General features: G+C 38.8%; 3 protein-coding genes and 1 long non-coding RNA gene across 5 annotated transcripts in view; 3 read left to right on the top strand and 1 right to left on the bottom strand.

Annotated features, from left to right (window-relative positions):
• Positions 1–23,741, bottom strand: part of LOC129842435 (zinc finger protein 883-like) — a 182,299-nt gene that overhangs the window by 24,633 nt on the left and 133,925 nt on the right. The window lies entirely within an intron of this gene.
• Positions 207–2,341, top strand: LOC129842453 (uncharacterized). Its single transcript, XR_008757590.1, has 2 exons — positions 207–1,641; positions 2,034–2,341. It is a non-coding gene; the product is annotated as an uncharacterized LOC129842453 (long non-coding RNA).
• Positions 4,025–15,499, top strand: LOC129842445 (zinc finger protein 664-like). Its single transcript, XM_055911011.1, has 2 exons — positions 4,025–4,795; positions 12,357–15,499. The coding sequence occupies exons 1-2, from the start codon at positions 4,462–4,464 to the stop codon at positions 13,259–13,261; spliced, it is 1,239 nt and encodes a 412-aa protein (XP_055766986.1). The 5' UTR covers positions 4,025–4,461; the 3' UTR covers positions 13,262–15,499.
• LOC129842436 (zinc finger protein ZFP2-like) overlaps positions 20,008–23,741 on the top strand; it is a 41,934-nt gene continuing 38,200 nt past the window's right edge. For both annotated transcript variants that reach the window (XM_055911001.1, XM_055911003.1), the window contains exon 1: positions 20,008–20,783. In XM_055911001.1, coding sequence (XP_055766976.1) covers positions 20,414–20,783 — 370 coding nt within the window. In that variant the 5' untranslated portion in view covers positions 20,008–20,413. The remainder of the gene's footprint in view (positions 20,784–23,741) is intronic.

The following is a 23,741-nucleotide window of genomic DNA, read 5'->3' as shown; positions in this document are numbered from 1 at the left end:
AATTTGACTAATGAAGTCTGTTTCTTGTGAGGTTTTCTGTCCTCAGATAAAGAGCTCTATGAAAGCCAGTCTACATATGAAGAGGTCCCAATGAAGAGCAGTGGTTCTCAGTCCTGGGGACTCAAAGAGGCACATTGTTGTTTTTGCCTCAGCACTGCACAGCTGATTCAAATGATCAACTCATCATCAAGCTTCAAGAGGTATTTATGTATTCATTTGTGATGCTGTCCTTGATATGATCCTGTTATTGTCACATGCTACACATGTACATATATGTGCCCATGCATCTATCAATCCAATGTTATCATGATTTGTTATCAGGGATATTATACTTTAGTAATCCACAATGACCTGGTGATGTAACAGTCTAATAATGACATTGTCTTCCATATTCCTACAGATACCTTGTAACTGGAGATTCCTTCAAAACGATTGCCTACAGTTACCGTGTAGGGCACTGCAAGGTTGGGTGACCAGGGTCATCTGGGACTGCCTCCTGGAGGAATTCAGGTGTGTGAAGGCTACCTGTGTCCTGCGTAACTTCATGAGGATGGACACGAGGACCAGGAGGGGATCTGCAGCTCGCCGCCGTGTCCCAGAGGAGGAGTCTGCTGCTCTGCAGGATGTTTCAAGGATGGAATCCAACAACGCAGCAAGAGAGGCAATCCATGTGCAGGAGATCTTCACCTCCTACTTCTTCAAAGAGGGTGCTGTTCCCTGGCAACACCATAGACTACACTATGCACAACCAAAGGCTCTTTTAAGAGGGTGCTGTTCCCTGGCAACACCATAGACTACACTATGCACAACCAAAGGCTCTTTTAAGAGGGTGCTGTTCCCTGGCAACACCATAGACTACACTATGCACAACCAAAGGCTCTTCAAAGAGGTTGCTGTTCCCTAGCAACACCATAGACTACACTATGCACAACCAAAGGCTCTTTTAAGAGGGTGCTGTTCCCTAGCAACACCATAGACTACATTATGCACAACCAAAGGCTCTTTTAAGAGCTATTCACATTGCAATAAGAGTATTCTTCCATTTACTTAGCTATGTCAACTGCAGTTATTCAATTCACAGTTTCTCTCCCTTTGATTTCTACTTCTCAGGTGAGGGTGCTGTTTAGGTGAGGGTGTGATGTCTGTGCAAAAACAAAACAGGCTATTTTAAATCACTAATATTGAAGAAATGTAGAACAATTAGACACCCTATAACCCACACCTACACACTCATGTATCAATCTGATTGATGGATTGTGTTGTGCAGTAAGCAGGCTCAGGTGTATAACTGTGGCTCCTTCCACCTTCAAAGAATAGGCAAGAGGGCCAACCATGGAGAATAGTAAGACACTTCATTATTTCTATAACTACGCTATATTGTTTGTCCTTGTGTGTCCGTTCATGTTTTTCAGCATAAAGTACTCTGCAGCCACTAAGTGTGGTGTGGACACCAGGTGAGGCCACACACAGATTCCTGTTGAACACTGTGGCTTTAACTACCTTATTTTCTCAATAACAGTCTCTCTCCTTCACTTCATCCCTCTCTCCCCTTCTCCCTAAATCCTCTAGGTTATATCAGCTGTGTCGGTGAACCCCTCCTGCATCTGAACTGGCTACATAGAGGGCACAGCATGATCAGAGGTGAGAGGTCACATGGTCAGGACAACAGGAAGTATTATTAAAGAGATGCTTTACATTGAAATACAGATAGATGCAGTAGTCCCAGAGTTAATGATCCCAGGTCAGTTTATATTATACAGGAAGTATTATTAAAGATATGCTTTACATTGAAATACAGATAGATGCAGTAGTCCCAGAGTTAATGATCCCAGGTCAGTTTATATTATACAGGAAGTATTATTAAAGAGATGCTTTACATTGAAATACAGATAGATGCAGTAGTGCCAGAGTTAATGATCCAAGGTCAGTTTTGCATTTCACCTCCTGATTGATGACTAACAATGTTAGAATAAAAACTAAAAACACAAGGCTTAAACATGCTCTCTCTCTCTCCATCTGTCTCTCGTCTGCAGATATGTTTTGATGTGAGAGGATGCCAACCCCCAGTCCCATCATCGCCACCTCACCTGCTTTTAAGATAACCTTTGGGCCGACTAGAGACACTATTATGTAATTGTGATGAACTGAGAGAATATTTATGTAGCACTGTGATTCATTAATCATGTGCTGCCTTCCCTGCTCCTATGTGCTTACCTCTTTCTCCACCTCTTTCTTCCTCTGTTTTTATAATGCACAACAGATGTGCATTGAAGTACAGATTGAACTTGTATTTATAACACTTGGATAATGAGCTTTTCAATAAAGTGTTTCACATTCTCTACTGGTTGAAATGAAGTGTAATGTGATGAAATACTCCACCTATCCTGTGTTTATCAGATCAATGCAGATGAAGGGCATTAGATGTTGAGATGAACCGGTGTTGGAGTATTTACATGATGCATAGGAAGTGTAGTGTTCTGGTTTTTAACATTATATTTCTGTATATATGAATTAACTAGTTAAATCCTGTTTCTAGTCTATTAGTTACAATGTGTAACCATTGATGTCCCAGGACCAAGATTGGTGAACACTGTTGAAGTGTAAAATTGTAATACATACATGCAGACACAGCGTCATTCAAAGACTGGAATATGATACTCCTGGTATTGGATATGACTGAAAAATCATCTCAAAGACATTCATACCTAAACTGCACCTTTATTTGCCAAGGTAGAGTACATGATCAGTGAATATATTAAATGTACAGGCTACAAAGTGGGGATCTCATGCATGGTAATAACTACATGTATATACGACTTGCATTCTTGGCACAACATGATATTATGTTCTACTCAATTCATAGGCTTCATTAATGTCATTCAGGCTGTTTTAAAGTTGATACAACTGGCTATGATAGCTGAGGTTCATAGCTAGGTTCTGGACTAATATGTATACCAAACGTTTGGGTCCATACACAGATCGGCTAGATAGCTAGCTACACATCCATGGGCATACAGGGATTTGAATCATCCACTGCAGAATAAGCAAGAACATAGCTAGCTACGTGATTTCATCTATCTGCATGGCAAATATCAGCAAGGAAAGCGTACAAAATTATACATTCAATTTGCAGTAAATTCTTCAGCTAGCTAGATTCTATACATCCACTGTTTCCCAAAACGACAGATCGGCTAGATAGCTAGCTACACATCCATGGGCATACAGGGATTTGAATCATCCACTGCAGAATAAGCAAGAACATAGCTAGCTACGTGATTTCATCTATCTGCATGGCAAATATCAGCAAGGAAAGCGTACAAAATTATACATTCAATTTGCAGTAAATTCTTCAGCTAGATAGATTCTATACATCCACTGTTTCCCAAAACGACAGCCTGGTTTGCTGGTTGTTTCAGGAGTCCCTAAAACAACCAGAATTACAATTTCATACTCATGTCACAACACCCATAAAGCTAGTCAGTTAGCTGGCTAATGTTAGCTAGTCAGCTAGCTGGCTAATGTTAGCTAGTCAGTTAGCTGGCTAAATCACGATTTTCGTAAATGAACTATGATAACGAAAATGCATAATCGTTTGACTCTACATGAACTAACATTCCTGTCAACTGTACATGTTTTTGCATGATGAGTTATGACGTTATAATCCCTTACATTTGCTTCCATCCTAGTATTTATGTTCGTCATCTTTGATTCAGTTCAGTTCTGTGTAGGGGTTCCCCTCTCTCCTAGTATTTCTGTCCGCCATCTTTGATTCAGTTCAGGTCTGTGTAGGGTTACCCCTCTCTCCTAGTATTTATGTTCGTCATCTTTGATTCAGTTCAGTTCTGTGTAGGGGTTCCCCTCTCTCCTAGTATTTCTGTCCGCCATCTTTGCTGAAGAAAGTCTAACAGTCACTAGAGCAGCAGCACCCCCACCCCCCCCCCACCCCCCCGGTCCTAGTGCCGGCCGGGTAAGATGTTTAAGATGCGATGGAACGGTTGACGAAATAAGAAATCACAGAAAAAATATATTGACTGATATTGATTTATTTAGGGGGGGCTAATTCATATTTTGGTTCTAGCGACGTCCCTGATTCCTACCCTTTAATTTTTTGTCTGAAAATTAAATTTACATTTTACTCAACTGCGTTACCCACTCCAGTCAGCAGATTGCGGTCTGCGACTTTAAGGCAATGCTGCTACTGTGACGTATAATCTAGTGGACGGAACGCTTCTTTCAACAGCAGCAACAGACAGTCAGCCACCTCGGTAGCTTGCTAGACAAAATAGCTGAACCAATAAAGCTCTTTAGACGCTTTAGTGTATATTAGCCACTGTATTTTAAAACCACTTCTGTCGCCTAATTAGTTATCCGTTTTAATTTCATATTTACGGTATTGTTTTCATTATTCATCTAGCGGGCTGGTTAAGTTAGCATTAGCCTAGCTAGCTAACATCTTCAACCATGAGGTCACTAAGCTACTCTCTTGTTAATGAAGAGGAGGACTGCTGGACAGAGAAAGAAGCTCTCGTCAAAGAGGAGAAGGAAGAGAAGGATATCACAGTAAAACAAGAAGTAGAGGTTGAGGCTGTTACAGTGAAAGAGGAAGAGGATGTTACAGTAAAAGAAGAGGAGAAAGAGGAGGATGCAGTTTTTGGAGTGAAAGAGGAGGAGAGGGAAATGACTGTCACATTGAAAAAGGAGGTGGAAGAAGAGGAGGAAACTGGATTTCTGGACTCGGTTTCCCAAACGCATCTTAACAATGGTTCTAACGATGAACGGGCCCTGGTTAACACAAGTAAGTACTGCCTTAAAAACAGAGGCACAAACTCTGCAGTTGAACTGATGTTTTTTTATTTAACCAGGTGACCATGATGTCATAACGATAGTTTAACCAGGTAGGCCATGATGTCATAACGATAGTTTAACCAGGTAGGCCATGATGTCATAACGATAGTTTAACCAGGTAGGCCATGATGTCATAATGATAGTTTAACCAGGTAGGCCAGTTGAGAACAAGTTCTCATTTACAACTGCGACCTGGCCAAGATAAAGCAAAGCAGTGTGACACAGACAACAACACAGAGTTACACATGGAATAGCATACAATAAACAAGCCAATAACACAATAAGCAAGTCAATGACACAGTAGAAAAGAAAGAGTCTATATATAGTGTGTGCAAAAGGCATGAGGAGGTAGGCAATGAACAGTCCATAGTAGCGAAGAATTACAATTTAGCAGATTAACACTGGAGTGATAAATGAGCAGATGATGATGTGCAAGTAGAGATACTGGTGTGCAAAAGAGCAGAAAAGTACATGTACAGCTGCAGCGATCAGTTAGCTGCTCAGATAGCTGATGTTTAAAGTTGGTGAGGGAAATATAAGTCTCCAGCTTCAGCTATTTTTGAAATTCGCTCCAGTCACTGGAAGGATGTGTGGTGTTAAAGGGGAAATCTGAAATTACCACATCCATATTTTGATTTTTAAATTATTTATTTATAGCCATTGTTTCTTGAAGAACATAACACATGCCTCATGAGCTTAGTTCAACTGTTGTACCCCATCAGAACCCAGAATAAGCCTTTTTTACTCCAATGTTTAGAAACAATGTAAATCAACACTTTATAGCATCAAGATGGTTAAAACTATAATGTTGATATCATGGATGGTCAGTCCTTGCATCCATAGGTCTTTCTATGAATTTGAAAGTAGTTACATTTCTCCAGCCCCATCCATCATCTTATTAGCAAAACAGTGTTGGAATTACAGCTTTGTTATTGGTTGATTGATTCTTGTGTGGCTTTTTTAAAGGGACAACCTAGTATTTAAACAGCAACAAAATGGCTGCCCTGAGACTTAGTTTGGTAAACAGCTGAGGGATGGGGGCTGGAGAAATGTAACCACTCTCAAATTCATAGAGAAAGCTATTGTATCAACCGTAACCCAAAACCTAGCGATCTCGTCAAGAAGTTCAGACATCTTGGCAAAACAGTTTTAAGGTGTTGGCTTGACAGTCGCTGGACCCAGGTTTGAGTTCAGCTCAGGGCTGCCCCCTGAATTCACTACACTATGAATACAAGGACTGGCCATCCATGAGGTCAAAATTATATTTTAACCAGGTTTCTAGGATATATAGTATATTCTAGAATTCATCCGTGATGTCATAATGATAGTTTAACCAGGTTTCTAGGATATATAGTATATTCTAGAATTCATCCATGATGTCATAATGATAGTTTAACCAGGTTTCTAGGATGTATAGTATATTCTAGAATTCATCCATGATGTTGTAATGATAGTTTAACCAGGTTTCTAGGATATATAGTATATTCTAGAATTCATCCATGATGTCATAATGATAGTTTAACCAGGTTTCTAGGCTATATAGTACATTCTAGAATTCATCCATGATGTCATAATGATAGTTTAACCAGGTTTCTAGGCTATATAGTATATTCTAGAATTGCCAGTGTAGATTTCCTGTGGGGGTCAAATTGTTAGAGCTGTTGATAAGTCATTGTATAATATTCAGCCAATGTATTTTCATGCCATTACATCAATAACGCCCAACCAGAAGAGAAGAAACTCTTCCTGAACCACCTCCTCCTGCTGGCCTTCATACATTCTGACGTTGCTGGTAATAGGCTACACAAGCAGTCGGCAACCTACATTTGGAGTGCAAATTTATCTGACCATTTCTACCGATCTGCGTGCCGGTTATGATTTTCATTTGCACATTTTACTGAAACAGTTTAATTTCATTGATAATAGTATCTCAAAATCATTCTGTGATTAACCTGTCTGGCCCCGGGGTTCCACTAGCGGAACTCCTCCCACATTCCACTGAAAAGGCAGAGCGCGAAATTCAAAAAATATTTTTTTGAAATATTTAACTTTCACACATTAACAAATCCAATAGAGCAAATGAAAGATACACATCTTGTGAATCCAGTCAACATGTCCGATTTATAAAAATGTTTACAGCGAAAACAGCACGTATATTTATGTTAGCTCACCACCAAATACAAAAAAGGACAGACATTTTTCACAGCACAGGTAGCATGCACAATGCCAACCTAACTAACCAAGAAACAACTTTATCAGATGACAGTCTTTTAACATGTTACACAATAAATCTATGTTTTGTTCGAAAAATGTGCATATTTGAGCTATAAATCAGTTTTACATTGCAGTTACCATCACAGCTACCGTCAGAAATAGCACCGAAGCAGCCAGAGTAATTATAGAGACCAACGTGGAATACCTAAATACTCATCATAAAACATTTCTGAAAAATGCATCGTCTACAGCAAATGAAAGACAAGCATCTTGTGAATCCAGCCAATATTTCAGATTTTTTAAGTGTTTTACAGCGAAAACACAATATAGCATTATATTAGCTTACTACAATAGCCTACCACACTACCACATTCATTCATCAAGGCACGTTAGCAATAGGCACGTTAGCGATAGCGAATAAACCAGCAAAAGATATAAATTTTCACTAACCTTCATAAACCTTCGTCAGATGACAGTCCTATAACATCAGGTTATACATACACTTATGTTTTGTTCGAAAATGTGCATATTTAGAGCTGAAATCAGTGGTTATACCTTGTGCTAACGTAGCATCTTTTCCCAGAATGTGCGGATATTTTTCTACAACTCACCTATTCTGACCAAATAACTATTCATAAACATGACTAAAAAATACATGTTGTATAGGAAATGATAGATACACTAGTTCTTAATGCAATCGCCGTGTTAGAATTCGAAAAATAACTTCATTACGACATCCAGCTTAAGTTAAAGCGACAGAGTGCCCAAAATCTGGGCGCTACCTAATAGTACACATGTTCGACAGATATATGAAATAGCATCATAAAATGGGTCTTACTTTTGATGATCTTCCATCAGAATGTTGTACAAGGGGTCCTTTGTCCAGAACATTCGTTGTTTGGTTTTAGAACGTCCTTTTTCCCTCATGAATTAGCAAGCACACTAGCCAAGTGGCGCGAAGCTATCCTTCCTGAACAAAGGCACACGACGCAACACGCCTAACGTCCCGAAAAAATTTCAATAATCTAATAAAACTATATTGAAAAAACATACTTTACGATGATATTGTCACATGTATCAAATAAAATCAAAGCCGGAGATATTAGTCGTCTATAACGACAGCTTTCCAGAAGGCAATACCAGGTCCCTTTTCGCGCGCTCCAGGAAACAGGAAATTGGGGTCACGTCATGCCAAGAGGATTTATTCCACCTCAGACCAAGATAAACACTCCATTTCTTCTATCACTTCCTCTTGACATCTAGTGGAAGGTGTATGACGTGCATGTATACTTATACGTATCAAGCCCATTTATAGGCATGCCCTAGAAAAGAGCATCGTTTTCAGATTTTCCACTTCCTGATCAGGAAGTTTGCTGCAAAAGGAATTCTGTTTTACTCACAGATATAATTCAAACGGTTTTAGACACTAGAGAGTGTTTTCTATCCAATAGTAATAATAATATGCATATTGTACGAGCAAGAATTGAGTACGAGGCCGTTTAAATTGGGCACGATTTTCCCCCAAAGTGAAAATAGCGCCCTCTGTCCTCAACAGGTTAATCTACATTCCATCTAAATCTAAATAAAAATTATACAAATCTAAAAGTAACTTTTATTGCCAACTATGTAAAAAATAGCCTACATAAAGCCAACAAATAAAAAGTCTGCTAGCAAAGGGTCTGAATAATTAAGTAAATAAGGTATTTCTGTTTTTTACCTGTTTTCACTTTGTCATTCTGGGCTATTGATGACACCCCTCTGAAACAAGATAGCCTATCAGAAAAACTTCTTCTTTAGCCTACTCCTCCCGCTGCTGCTGGCCTTCGTAAATTCTGATGTTATGCTCCTATAGTTTCTGGTAATAGACAACACCAGCAGTCGTTATGCTCCTATAGTTTCTGGTAATAGGCTACACCAGCAGTTGTTATGCTCCTATAGTTTCTGGTAATAGGCTACACCAGCAGTTGTTATGCTCCTATAGTTTCTGGTAATAGACTACACCAGCAGTCGTTATGCTCTTATAGTTTCTGGTAATAGACTACACCAGCAGTCGTTATGCTCCTATAGTTTCTGGTAATAGGCTACACCAGCAGTCGTTATGCTCCTATAGTTTCTGATAATAGACTACACCAGCAGTCGTTATGCTCCTATAGTTTCTGGTAATACGCTACACCAGCAGTCGTTATGCTCCTATAGTTTCTGGTAATAGGCTACACCAGCAGTCGTTATACTCCTATAGTTTCTGGTAATAGGCTACACCAGCAGTCGTAATGCTCCTATAGTTTCTGGTCATAGGCTACACCAGCAGTCAGTAACCTTTTCCATTTGGTGCCCACTTTATCTGACCATTTCTACTGATCTGGTGCCAGTTAGGATTTTCATATTCACATTTTACTGGAACAGTTTCATTTAATTTATAATAGTAATAATAATTATAATAGTCTTTATCTCAACATCATTATCTGTGATTAATCTACATTCTATCTAAATGAAAATTATACAAATCTAAAAGTAACTTTTATTGCCATTGCAAACTATGTAAAAAAATAGCCTACATGAAACCAACAAACAAAAACATTTGCAGCCTGCAGGTAGAAAATATCCCGATTTTAAAAATAAATATCCTATAAATCCCATTGGCTGCACATGGCCTGTCAACAACGAACTTGAAACATTCTATCAACTATCAACTGGGTCCTCTGAAACTTGCAACATTGTATAAAATATTCTGGGCCCTCAGTTTCCCGTGCCAGTGAGTTCTGGACAGACACATCTGTCGTTGTCTATTTGTGCAAAGGATAAGAAGTAATCAGGTATTTTATAACATTTCCACTGGATCAGAGCATTACATTTTTCCCTTTAATGCTGAGTGGTTATCGAAAGGGCGAAAGCTGGAAATAATTTACAAATACTTTGAGCAACTATTGTCATTCGTAATGGATTCTAATAAGACTTTGTTTACCTGCTCTTTGAGGTGAAGAAAAAATTAGTTGGAGAAGCTCCACAACTCATTAGTGGTGCAGCGTTAAGACAATCAGAAATACTATCAGACATCCCCAAATAGCCACATTTATAGGCCTACATTTGTGCTCAGGCCAGGTAGACTAGTCCTACTTCTATATGTGTAATCGGGTAGACTAGTCCTACCTCTATATGTGTAATCAGGTGTGTGTCCTTACTCAACATTGACAGGAGTGTTTCAAACGAAAGAATGAATAAATTGACAAAACTGACGCATCTTGCAGGGTCGTTTAATTTAGTATCCGTTTGGGTCGGCATGGGAAATTAATCTATTTCTCCATAGTATGTTGTACCGAAGTTGACCTACTGAAAGGAAGTGTAACTTTGACTATAATTACTGTTTCCTGAAGGAGGGAAACGAGGTACAACACCTGATTGGCCTCACCCCTTCCTGGGTCGGTGAAGAGCGGTATTAAATTGAAGGAATAAATCCAAGCCTCACGCTCATCACCTGTGGAAGACAGGGATTCCAGGAAGGCGTGGATTTAATAGTATGTTGTACCTAGTTTCCCTCCTTCAGGGAACAGTAGTTATAGTCATAACATGTGGATTTAATAGTATGTTGTACCTAGTTTCCCTCCTTCAGGGAACAGTAGTTATAGTCATAACGTTACGCTTGTCATATGATGAACTTCAACTTAAATACTGGATCTTGCAGTGGGACAGTTTTTTGTATTCAGATCTCTGAAATGCTCTCTAACTACGTCACATTTAGTGTCTCTTTATGTTCTGCTGGGAAAACAGTTTTCAATCTTTTCAGAGTTTGCTAAATCCAATGGTTCTAACCGAAAGTCCCCTTAACTTTATTGACAACACCCAAATGGATACTGTCATTAATGTGGTTTTTCAATAATTACACATCATTCTTAGTACTGTAGCTGTTTAGTTAGTCACATGTTGAACTATCATCAGCTGATCCAGGAAATCATTTTCTGAATGACAGTCAAATGACAAACATCACGACATGCAAAAAACAACTAAAGTCCTTCTTCATTCATTACTCTGGTAAAGACAGTTATGCCGTGCTCCACGTTGGATCTAACATCCCTAACAAATTGATGTTTATAATGTGTTATTGTCTGCTTGATTTACTGTAGGGCCTCGTTAGTCTGTTTGCACACAGAGATACTTAGCTCATAATGTGTAGAGAACTGTTCCTTGATGGATAGGATATTGTACAACACACAGAGCTATTTTCCTTTATTCAGGACATTTAGAATGACAACACATTACAGAGTAGCCTAGTGGGATTATTCACAAAATTATCTGGTGATCAGGTTATGAAATGTCATGACAGACATTTTAGTTTCCATGTTTCACCTGAAATATTAAATGATTTATAGTCCTAGGTCTATGTTGTTGTTAGGTGAAGTTATGGGTCCTACAGTAGGTCTATGTTGTTGTTAGGTGAAATTATGGGTCCTACAGTAGGTCTGTGTTGTTGTTAGGTGGAGTTATGGGTCCTACAGTAGATCTGTTGTTGTTAGGTGAAGTTATGGGTCCTACAGTAGGTCTATGTTGTTGTTAGGTGAAGTTATGGGCCAATTTGTTAAACACTTAATGTACAAACCCTCAGTTTCAGGCTGATGGCAACGCTAGCTAAAGAGCATTTTACTGGTTGAAGTGTTTTATAAGTATAAAGCAGTTGATTTGCGGCAATAACACAAACATATTAAGCAGGAGATTCAAACGAGTGTTACAGTTATTATCCAAAAGTAATGTGAAATGCACTCATCAGCAACCTGGAAATGGAGGCTATTATTGCTGTCAGCCTATGAGAACTCCCCTGAGTTTTCCCCCATGGTGGTGAATTAGTAACTAGCGACACAGAGCTTAATGTGAGTTTCCTTGAGTAGCACTCCTGATCTTGCGCTGTAACATTCAGAATACATTGTGGAAAACTAAAATCTTTGTTCACCATTTTTGTTCCAGACAGATATACTACGTCCATAACTAGTGGTTTCCTCATTACCAGATATACTACATCCATAACTAGCGGTTTCTGCAATCAAATTGTGTGTGCATCGCCCTCGTGCTGCAATTTTAGCACAGAACACAGAAAGGGGCCTTTTTTGGAGACCAAAGGTCGTCTGGTCTGGCACACTGCTTAGGTCTTGACTGTGTTGAGTCTTGACTGACAATTGTAAAATAATTTAACAGACATCAATTGTTGTACAACTGCATGGGTATGCTCTGGGCATTACCTTTTACCTCAAATAAACAGTGGATTTCTGCTTTTGTGGGCCTTTAACCGTCTGACTTTGTTGTTCACACAGGAGAGATACGGGACTATCGTGGATCCTCTGGGGAGCCTCAACAACAACATGAGGCTGAAGAGGCAGAGAAGAGTCTCTCCACATCAGAACACCTCAAGAAACACCAGTGGAGACCCACAGGGAAGAAATCTCACCACTGCTCTGACTGTGGGAAGAGATTCACCTCATCAGGCATTAAAATTCATCAGAGAATCCACACAGGAGAGAAAGCTTATATCTGTGGTCAATGTGGGAAGAGATTCACCTCATCAGTAAAACTTAAAATACATCAAAGACATCACACACGAGAGAAACCATATGGCTGTGCTCAATGTGGGAAGAGTTTTACTACATCTAGCTATCTAACTATACACCAGAGAACACACACAAGAGAGAAACCTTATAGCTGTAATCAATGTGGGAAGAGTTTTAGTCGATCTGGCTATCTAACTATACACCAGAGAATACACACAGGAGAGAAACCTTATAGCTGTGGTCAATGTGGGAGGAGTTTTTCTTCTTCTGGCAATCTAACTGCACACCAGAGAACACACACAGGAGAGAAACGATATAGCTGTGATCAATGTGGGAAGAGTTTTAGTCGATCTGGCTATCTAACTATACACCATAGAACACACACAGGAGAGAAACCGTATAGCTGTGGTCAATGTGGGAAGAGTTTTTCTTCTTCTGGCTGTCTAACTATACACCAGAGAATACACACAGGAGAGAAACCTTATAGCTGTGGTCAATGCGGGAAGAGTTTTTCTTCTTCTGGCTATCTAACTATACACCAGAGAACACACACAGGAGAGAAAACGTATAGCTGTGGTCAATTTGGGAAGAGTTTTTCTTCTTCTGGCTATCTAACTATACACCAGAGAACACACACAGGAGAGAAACCTCTTAGCTGTGACCAGAGATAATCTGATAAAAGATCTCTGATCAAATATCAGAAAATGTGTATATGAAGGAGTTGTTTCATGATATCAATGAATTAATGTCACAATGTAGAATGTTTTAACATTGTAGTAGGAGTGTTTTAATGTCTCAATGTAGAATGTTTCAATATATAGTATATTAATATACTCTGCAGTCAGTCAGTCAGAATGTCACAATGTAGAACCCTCAACGTTTGCCCCCTTATCAATTGGTTTCAACATGATATGGATATTAGGCTCATTGGGGGAAATCCAGGCTCTGAATTAAAAGAGTATTATTTATGTGATTTAACACAAAGTGACTAACAAAAAAAGAGTTGTCCTCTAACCAGTGATGTACACATTATTTCCAGAATCAACTTATTTCAACATGATATCGATGAGTTATGACAAATAAGTGTTGTGTTCCTTTGTTTAGCTACCCCTAAATTTAAATGCATCACTCCAATATGTAGCTGACTGTCTTCTGCAGGTTGTCCTCTAACCAGTGAGCTAAAAGATATCTCCCATTTCCATGTTTTTCTTTTGTTGTTAGTTTCAACAGCACGTACAACCGGATTTCCCCCCTAATCGATATCAGTGATTTATTGCTACTTGTCAAAACAACAGCGTTTCTGGTGCTTGTGCAGTTTATAAGGAGATTATTTTAACAAAAGACAATTATTGTGGCAGATGTTTGTGTATATACCACATGTTAGGTTTTCAATTTATCCCAAACTGTTTCTGCATATTGGTTATTGATTTGGACACGTTAAAACTGTGTTTTGACATTGGGCTATCCCTCCTAGCAAAATGTAATTGAAAAGCCGTTGAAAATAATACTATGCAACCAAATATTTCATATTTACATTTCATGTAACATTTAGTAATGAAAATTATTCATGCAACCAACTGACAGTTTTTTGGGTACAATTATATTGACATTGTTGCCCTGTTTTTAGAATATCAGGGTTAATTCTCTCATGTGCCAAACCAAATGTACTAGAGCATGACATTGGGTACTGGGCCCCGATCCAACAACATGCCTATCGAGTGAACCCTGAAAAGAGAGAGAAGCTCTGCAGTGAGGTGGAAAGTTACTACAGATATTGCAGGAGTTTCCTCTTGAAATCAGACACGTCCGTGGTAAGGACAACTTGGTTGCTGATTGTCTCAAGGGTTGGCAGTCAAAAAGATTTGTGTTTTGTGTTTAGCCAGTGAGTTGCCATGGATCACAATTTATTTTGACTGCACGGTTTTCCGTATTGGAGATGAGTTTTGTTTGGGCTCGTTCCAAGGGGACGAGAGTTCTAGAAGCTAGTGAGTTTTAGGAAGACGAGAGTTCTAGAAGGGAAAAAATAATAGTTTAGGAATCTATAGAAAGAAAAAGGAGAAAATATACGATATTATTATACGTTGTGTTTATTATTAATTTAAATACAGTAGGGGAAGAGTTAATTTTTTTTATTGTTGACAGCCAGTAGACACCATGTTTATATTGGTGAAGCATTGTAGTTGATTATAATGTGAAATGGAAGTTGTTTTCTGTTGGTGGTGAGCAAACTTGTCCAACAAAAATATAGGATAAATTAAGGGGGAAGGTGTTACAGGCTTTGGTTTTTCCATTTATGTTTTGAGGTTGGACTTTAGCACGTATAGCTCGTTAGCACGTCTTGCTTGTTAGCACGTAGGATGCACTGATAAGTGTCACCTCGTTAGTCAGTATGTGTTACACCTGTGCTGGCTTGTCCATCTCGTTAGTGGGAAGGTGTTTCACCTGAGCTGGTCCAGGTTCTATTTAAAAGTGTCTGGCCCAGTGCGCCAGTTGTCTGGATAGATGTGGAGAGTCAACACCTTTAGTTGCTCCACTTTTTTGGTTTGCTTCCTGTCTTTAAGTTTATTGTGGGCTTTTATTTAGTTTTCCTCTTCTTGGGCAGATTTAGTGGGTCTCATGGTGGGTGTCTTTTAGGTCCCAGTTGTTGGTACTAGTCAACTTTCATTGGACACCCCATAGTGACTTTCAGAGCCCATCCTAAAAAACAAGCTTATATTTTTGGACTGGATATTTTAATATATGGCATTTCCTTGGGATGCTCATTAGTCTTTAAGTTGGTATTATTGTTTTTTTATCCTCTTATGTTTGTGTACTAAATATTCGTGTTTATTTTCATTGTTTTTTCCTGAGAAGCCATTGTGTTGCATGTCTGAAATGTGCTGTATAAATAAAGCTTGATTTGATTTGAACATATTGCAAAACAAATTAACCCAATGACTGACCAATCTACAGACTGATGGTCCATCTTAGTATGAAAAACAGTATCACTTTTCCAGCCTGCTGAAGCTGTGGTGGAGTGGTAAACACCACCCCCGGCTCTACCAGGGGCGGTCTCCCACAGCTCTGCTGGTGGAGTGGTAAGCACCACCCCCGGCTCTACCAGGGGCTTGAGGTGGTCTCCCACAGCTCTGCTGGTGGAGTGGTAAACACCACCCCCGGCTCTACCAGGGGCTTGAGGTGGTCTCCCACAGCTCTGATGGTGGAGTGGTAAGCACCACCCCCGGCTCTACCAGGGGCTTGAGGTGGTCTCCCACAGCTCTGATGGTGGAGTGGTCATGTTCTGTGGCCTTGCCGTTCCGTTTCTTGACTGCCCCTGCATCACAGAAATTAACATATTTAGTCATATTATATAAAACACTCAAAGTAATGGATATGGAGCATCTACAGCCTCAGTTACACCTGGCACCTAAATGTGACTTCTGTCATCTGATCACTCCAAGCTGCATTAGGTTCAGATCTACCAGGATGGGCCTTTGACATAGTCTGGATGCAGTCAGGCCACTGAATATGCATAAGTAATGTAAAGAGATGGGGTGTTTCCAACAGTAATATCTAACGAAATGCTTGTGTTCATAGCTCCAACAGTGCAGTAATATCTAACTAAATGCTTGTGTTCCTAGCTCCAACAGTGCAGTAAAAGCTAACTTAATGCTTGTGTTCCTAGCTCCAACAGTGCAGTAATATCTAAATTAATGCTTGTGTTTCTAGCTCCAACAGTGCAGTAATATCTAACTCAATGCTTGTGTTCCTAGTTCACAACAAATACCTAATACACACAAATCTAAGTAAAGGAATAAGAATATATAAAAATATGGACGAGTGATGTCAGAGGGGCATAGACTAAGATACAGTAGAATAGGATAGAATACAGTATATACATATGAGATGAGTAATACATAGACTAAGATACAGTAGAATAGGATAGAATACAGTATATACATATGAGATGAGTAATGCATAGACTAAGATACAGTAGAATAGGATAGAATACAGTATATACATATGAGATGAGTAATACATAGACTAAGATACAGTAGAATAGGATAGAATACAGTATATACATATGAGATGAGTAATACATAGACTAAGATACAGTAGAATAGGATAGAATACAGTATATGAGATGAGTAATACATAGACTAAGATACAGTAGAATAGGATAGAATACAGTATATACATATGAGATGAGTAATGCATAGACTAAGATACAGTAGAATAGGATAGAATATAGTATATACATATGAGATGAGTAATACATAGACTAAGATACAGTAGAATAGGATAGAATACAGTATATACATATGAGATGAGTAATACATAGACTAAGATACAGTAGAATAGGATAGAATACAGTATATGAGATGAGTAATACATAGACTAAGATACAGTAGAATAGGATAGAATACAGTATATACATATGAGATGAGTAATACATAGACTAAGATACAGTAGAATAGAATAGAATACAGTATATACATATGAGATGAGTAATACATAGACTAAGATACAGTAGAATAGGATAGAATACAGTATATGAGATGAGTAATACATAGACTAAGATACAGTAGAATAGAATAGAATACAGTATATACATATGAGATGAGTAATACATAGACTAAGATACAGTAGAATAGGATAGAATACAGTATATACATATGAGGTGAGTAATACATAGACAGATACAGTAGAATAGGATAGAATACAGTATATACATATGAGATGAGTAATACATAGACTAAGATACAGTAGAATAGAATAGAATACAGTATATACATATGAGATGAGTAATACATAGACTAAGATACAGTAGAATAGGATAGAATACAGTATATGAGATGAGTAATACATAGACTAAGATACAGTAGAATAGAATAGAATACAGTATATACATATGAGATGAGTAATACATAGACTAAGATACAGTAGAATAGGATAGAATACAGTATATACATATGAGATGAGTAATACATAGACTAAGATACAGTAGAATAGAATAGAATACAGTATATACATATGAGATGAGTAATACATAGACTAAGATACAGTAGAATAGAATAGAATACAGTATATACATATGAGATGAGTAATACATAGACTAAGATACAGTAGAATAGGATAGAATATAGTATATACATATGAGATGAGTAATACATAGACTAAGATACAGTAGAATAGGATAGAATACAGTATATACATATGAGATGAGTAATGCCAGATATGTAAACATGCAGGAGATCCACGAAGGAAAGACAGTGATGGTGCTCAGTGACGTTGTTGCAAATGGAGGGTAAAATGGTAAAACGTTTGAGTTCATTCTGTCCATTATTACATCATTACATCAAGTGTTCCAATGGTAAAACGTTTGAGTTCATTCTGTCCATTATTACATCATTACATCAAGTGTTCCAATGGTAAAACGTTTGAGTTCATTCTGTCCATTATTACATCATTACATCAAGTGTTCCAATGGTAAAACGTTTGAGTTCATTCTGTCCATTATTACATCATTACATCAAGTGTTCCAATGGTAAAACGTTTGAGTTCATTCTGTCCATTATTACATCATTACATCAAGTGTTCCAATGGTAAAACGTTTGAGTTCATTTTGTCCTGGTCACTTTGCCTACTGTTTATTGCCACGTTGGGATGCAACCTATGTTGGTTGTCATTTTTTAAAACATTTTTTATCATTTTACCCCCGTTTTGTTCTCCCCAATTTCGATCTTGTCTCATCGCTGCAACTCCCCAATGGGCTCAGGAGGCGAAGGTCGAGTCATGCGTCCTCTGAAACATGACCCGTCAAACCGCGCTTCTTAACACCCGCCCGCTTAACCCGGAAGCCAGCTGCACCAATGTGTAGGAGGAAACACCGGGCGACGCTTGGCCAATTGTGTGCCGCCCTATGGAACTCCCGATCACGGCAGGTTGTGGTGAAGCCCGGGATCGAATCCGGGTGACGCCTCTAGCACTGCCATGCAGTACCTTAGACCGCTGCACCACTCAGGTCTATAGTGACACCTCTAACACTGTGATCTAGTACCTTAGACCGCTGCACCACTCGGGTCTATAGTGACACCTCTAACACGGTGATCTAGTACCTTAGACTGCTGCACCACTCGGGTCTATAGTGACAACTCTAACACTGTGATCTAGTACCTTAGACTAAAAGTGGAATTTTGACATTATTACCGTTATATCAACACACTCAACACCCCCAACTATAATTCTCTTTGGCACCGTAGACATCTAGTGACCACTTGACTCCATGTGACATTATTACCGTTATATCAACACACCCAACACCCCCAACTATAATTCTCTTTGGTATCGTAGACATCTAGTGACCACTTGATTCCATGTGACCAAACATTTCTGAGGCTGAGTCTCAAATAGTCGCCTGTTCCTTTTAATAGCCGGGCCGTAGCACACATAGCAAATACATTTTGGGTCTAAATTAAAGGAGCTACAATTATAGTTTAATTACATGTTTTAAATAAAATGTCCATAATATCTGCATTAATACGAACGAGCTACAAAAATCTCTGAAACTGGAAACACTTATCTCCCTCACTAGCTTTAAGCACCAGCTGTCAGAGCAGCTCACAGATTACTGCACCTGTACATAGCCCATCTATAATTTAGCCCAAACAACTACCTCTTTCCCTATTGTATTTATTTATTTATTTAGCTCCTTTGCACCCCATTATTTCTATCTCTACTTTGCACATTCTTCCACTGCAAATCTACCATTCCAGTGTTTTACTTGCTATGTTGTATTTACTTCGCCACCATGGCCTTTTTTTGCCTTCACCTCCCTTATCTCACCTCACTTGCTCACATTGTATATAGACATATTTTTCTACTGTATTATTGACTGTATGTTTGTTTTACTGCATGTGTAACTCTGTGTTGTTGTGTGTGTCAAACTGCTTTGTTTTATCTTGGCCAGGTCGCAGTTGTAAAATGAGAACTTGTTCTCAACTGGCCGACCTGGTTAAATAAAGGAGAAATAAATAACACATAATAATACATAATAATGTAGGAGCAGTATAGACCAAGTCTGTACATTATATACATCTACATGATGTATTGTTACACCATGAAGGAGCAGTATAGACCTAGTCTGTTCATTATATACATCTACATGATGTATTGTTACACCATGTAGCAGCAGTATAGACCTAGTCTGTTCATTATATATATCTACATGATGTATTGTTACACCATGTAGGAGCAGTATAGACCTAGTCTGTTCATTATATACATCTACATGATGTATTGTTACACCATGTAGGAGCAGATTATTTTAAATGGTAGCTAGCTAATTATTTAGATTTATTTTGACTTAATGAAACTGCCTTAAATATGCTGTGGTAAACATTTTTTAATCGCACTAATCAATCAACACATTCCTGTCTTTGTATGTCTCAATATAATGGTATTATTTAATTAAATCCATTTAAAATAATCTTTGTCTGAAAATAAAATATGATCCTCAACTGCGTTTCCCCTCCAGTCAGCAGACGGCGATGTGCGTCTTTCAGGCGACGCTGCCAGCGTGACGTATAATCTAGTGGACGGTTCTTCATAAACAGCTCGTCAACCACCTCGGTAGCTTGCTAGCCAACATAGCCGAAAGATTCAAGCTATTTACACGCTTTCGGTGTATATTAGCTACTGTGTTTTAGCCACACCTCTGTCTTATCTACTTGTTAACTTATTTAATATTACGTTATTTTGTATTAGTCAGCTATAGTAGCTGGCTGGTTAAATTAGCACTAGCCTAGTCGCTAATGATAGCTAGCTAGCTAACATCCCTGAACATGAGCTCACTAAACATCCCCCCTCATGTTAAAGAAGAGGCGGTCTGCTGGACGGAGAAAGAAGCTCTGGGGCTGAACATTGTCGTGAAAGAGGAGAAGGAAGAAGAGGATATCACAGTAAAAATAGAAGTAGAGGGTGAGGCTGTTACAGTGAAAGAAGAAGAGATAGACGTTTCAGTGAAAGAAGAGGAAGACGCGTTCAGAGTGAAAGAGGAGGAGGATGTTACAATGAAAGAAGAGGAGGAAGAGAAAGAGGAGGAGGATGTTACAGTAAAAGAAGAGGATGCAGTTTTTGGAGTGAAGAAGGAAGGGGAGATTACTGTCACATTGAAAGATGAAGAGGTGGAGATAGGAGATCTGATTAACACCAGTAAGTACCGCCTTAAATGTGTTTTTAACTTTGGATATTCGGAGTTGGCTCGTCAATACCTCTTCAACGGAGGGCCCAGGATGATGACTGATATGTCTAGAATCAGACGACGTAGAGAACAAGCTACCTCTTGTTTTCTCCGTTCCGTTTCCAAAAAGTGATTTAACATATATATTTGAGAAGGGTCTATCTGCTGACCGCAGACTGGGGGGCACGGCATGGAGTGATTATTTACTGCACACCGTTCCCCCAATAGTGCCATGCGAGAGTTGGGTTGGCTACACCAAAGATTATGGATATACTGACAAGATGTCTCTCCGCCCTAACAAGGGGAGTCGTTGTCCACAAAGCGGCACTGCGGGTTGTCTAGCTCCCGCCTATCCTTTCTTTGGATTGGTGGATTCATCTTATTATTGTAATCTATTGTTTATATTCTATGAGGGTGGTTTTCGTCAACCGCCTGTATTCAATGGAGAGAGATGCTAAGCTACTAGCATGAATATGCACCGCCTGTATTCAATGGAGAGAGATCCTAAGCTACTAGCATGAATATGCACCGCCTGTATTCAATGGAGAGGGATGCTAAGCTACTAGCATGAATATGCACCACCTGTATTCAATGGAGAGAGATGCTAAGCTACTAGCATGAATATGCATAGCGATCTGGAGACAACTCCTATAGTGTTTTTATCAAAGTTGTCGGTATGTCACGTGTTCACATAACAACTTAAGCATTACGAGACTGTAACCTACTGGCATGACCTAGAGAGATACAACCTACTGTAACCTACTGGCATGACCTAGAGAGATACAACCTACTGTAGCCTACAGGCATGACCTAGAGAGTTACAACCTACTGTAGCCTACTGGCATGTTCACATAACAACGTAAGCATTACGAAACTTCTGTTGGATCAAGTAAACCTCATGTAGCAAATAAGCCATTCATTTTGTTGTTGACCAAAAATCGACACTTTCCACATTGGGTTGATAATTGTTTCCACGTGGATACAATCTACTGTAACCTACTGGCATGACCTAGAGAGTTACAACCTACTGTAGCCTACTGGCATGACCTAGAGAGATACAACCTACTGTAACCTACTGGCATGACCTAGAGAGACACAACCTACTGTAACCTACTGGCATGACCCAGAGTTACAACCTACTGTAGTCTACTGGCATGACCTAGAGAGATACAACCTACTGTAGTCTACTGGCATGACCTAGAGAGATACAACCTACTGTAACCTACTGGCATGACCTAGAGAGATACAACCTACTGTAACCTACTGGCATGACCCAGAGTTACAACCTACTGTAGTCTACTGGCATGACCTAGAGAGATACAACCTACTGTAACCTACTGGCATGACCTAGAGAGATACAACCTACTGTAACTAGACTCTTTACTCAGCCCATCTGTAAATAGCCCATCCAACTGCCTACCTCATCCCCATGTTTTTATTTACTTTTTTTGCTCACACCAGTATTTCTACTTGCACATCATTTGCACATCTATCACTCCAGTGTTAATATGCTAAATTGTAATTACTTTGCTACTATGGCCTATTTATTGCCTTACTTCCTTACTCCATTTGCACACACTGTATATAGATATAGATTTTTCTATTGTGTTATTGACTGCATGCTTGTTTATTCCATGTGTAACTCTGTGTTGTTTTTGTCGCACTGCTTTGCTTTATCTTGGTCAGGTCGCAGTTGTAAATGAGAACTTGTTCTCAACTGGTTAAACTATCATTATGACATCATGGCCACCTGGTTAAATACAGCTTGTCTAACTGTCTTGCCTGGTTAAACTATCATTATGACATCATAATAGTTAAATAAAGGTGAAAAATAATATAATAATATTAACTTTCTTGCCTGGCCTACCTGGTTAAATAAAGGTTAAATAAATAAAAATATTAATTGTTCATGACGTCCTCCAGTGATTTTAACTTTTCCTGTTGAAAAGTGATATATAAATACAGTAAAGTATAAACACACTAAAGGGAAACAAATAAATTGTTTTGAGCAAAATAGTGTTTTTTAGGCAACTGCAAACTAGAAGGAGTGAGTGATGTCATAGTAAGGCCTTCAAGGAGTTGGCTTGATGGGAAGTCGTGATGTCATCCAATAGGAGACTGATCTTCATGTGAATATTCATTATTCTTTTTAAAATCCTTCCTGTTCTGTCAAGTTGGTTGTTGATCATTGCCATTTTTAAGTCTTTCCATAGATTTTAAAGACGATTTAAGTCCAAACTGTAACTAGGCCACTCAGGAACATTCAATGTCATCTTGGTAATCTCCTCCAGTGTAGATTTGGCCTTGTGGTTTAGGTTATTGTCCTGTTAGGACAGTTTTAGTTTACAGTTTTAGTAACATTTAGTTTCCTTTATATTACGCTGGGAAAACAGTTTTCATGGGCACAGAAATTCCAAATCAAATCATTTCAGAGTTTGCTAAATTCAATGGTTCTAACCGAGAGTCACCTTAACTTTATTGACAACACCCAAATGGATACTGTCATTAACGCAGTTCTTCAATAATTACACATAATTCTTAATACTGTAGCTGTTTAGTTAGTCACATGTTCAACTATCATCAGCTGATCCAGGAAATAATTTTCTGAATGACAGTCAAATGACAAACATCACGACATGCAACAACAACCAAAGTGCTTCTTCATTCATTACTCTGGTAAAGACAGTTATGTCGTGCTCCACGTTGAATCAAACATCCCTAACAAATTGATGTTTATAATGTTATTGTCTGCTTGATTTACAGTAGGGTCTCGTTAGTCTGTTTGGACACGGACATACTTTGCTCATAATGTGTAGAGAACTGTTCCTTGATGGATAGGCTGTTGTCCAACACACAGAGCTATTTTCCTTTATTTGTTGTTTGGTGAAGTTATGGGTCCTACAGTAGGTCTATGTTGTTGTTATTACCAT

Source organism: Salvelinus fontinalis, unplaced genomic scaffold, assembly GCF_029448725.1.
Source record: "Salvelinus fontinalis isolate EN_2023a unplaced genomic scaffold, ASM2944872v1 scaffold_0041, whole genome shotgun sequence".
Taxonomy (NCBI): domain Eukaryota; kingdom Metazoa; phylum Chordata; class Actinopteri; order Salmoniformes; family Salmonidae; genus Salvelinus; species Salvelinus fontinalis.
This window is presented reverse-complemented; position numbering and strand designations above follow the sequence as displayed.

What these genes read in the sequence shown, in the direction of transcription:
- LOC129842445 (XM_055911011.1), top strand. Translation starts at nt 4,462, where the DNA reads ATGAGGTCACTAAGCTACTCTCTTGTTAATGAAGAGGAGGACTGCTGG. An exon ending in ACGGGCCCTGGTTAACACAA is followed by an intron (nt 4,796 to 12,356) that starts GTAAGTACTGCC and finishes TTGTTCACACAG; the next exon opens with GAGAGATACGGGACTATCGT.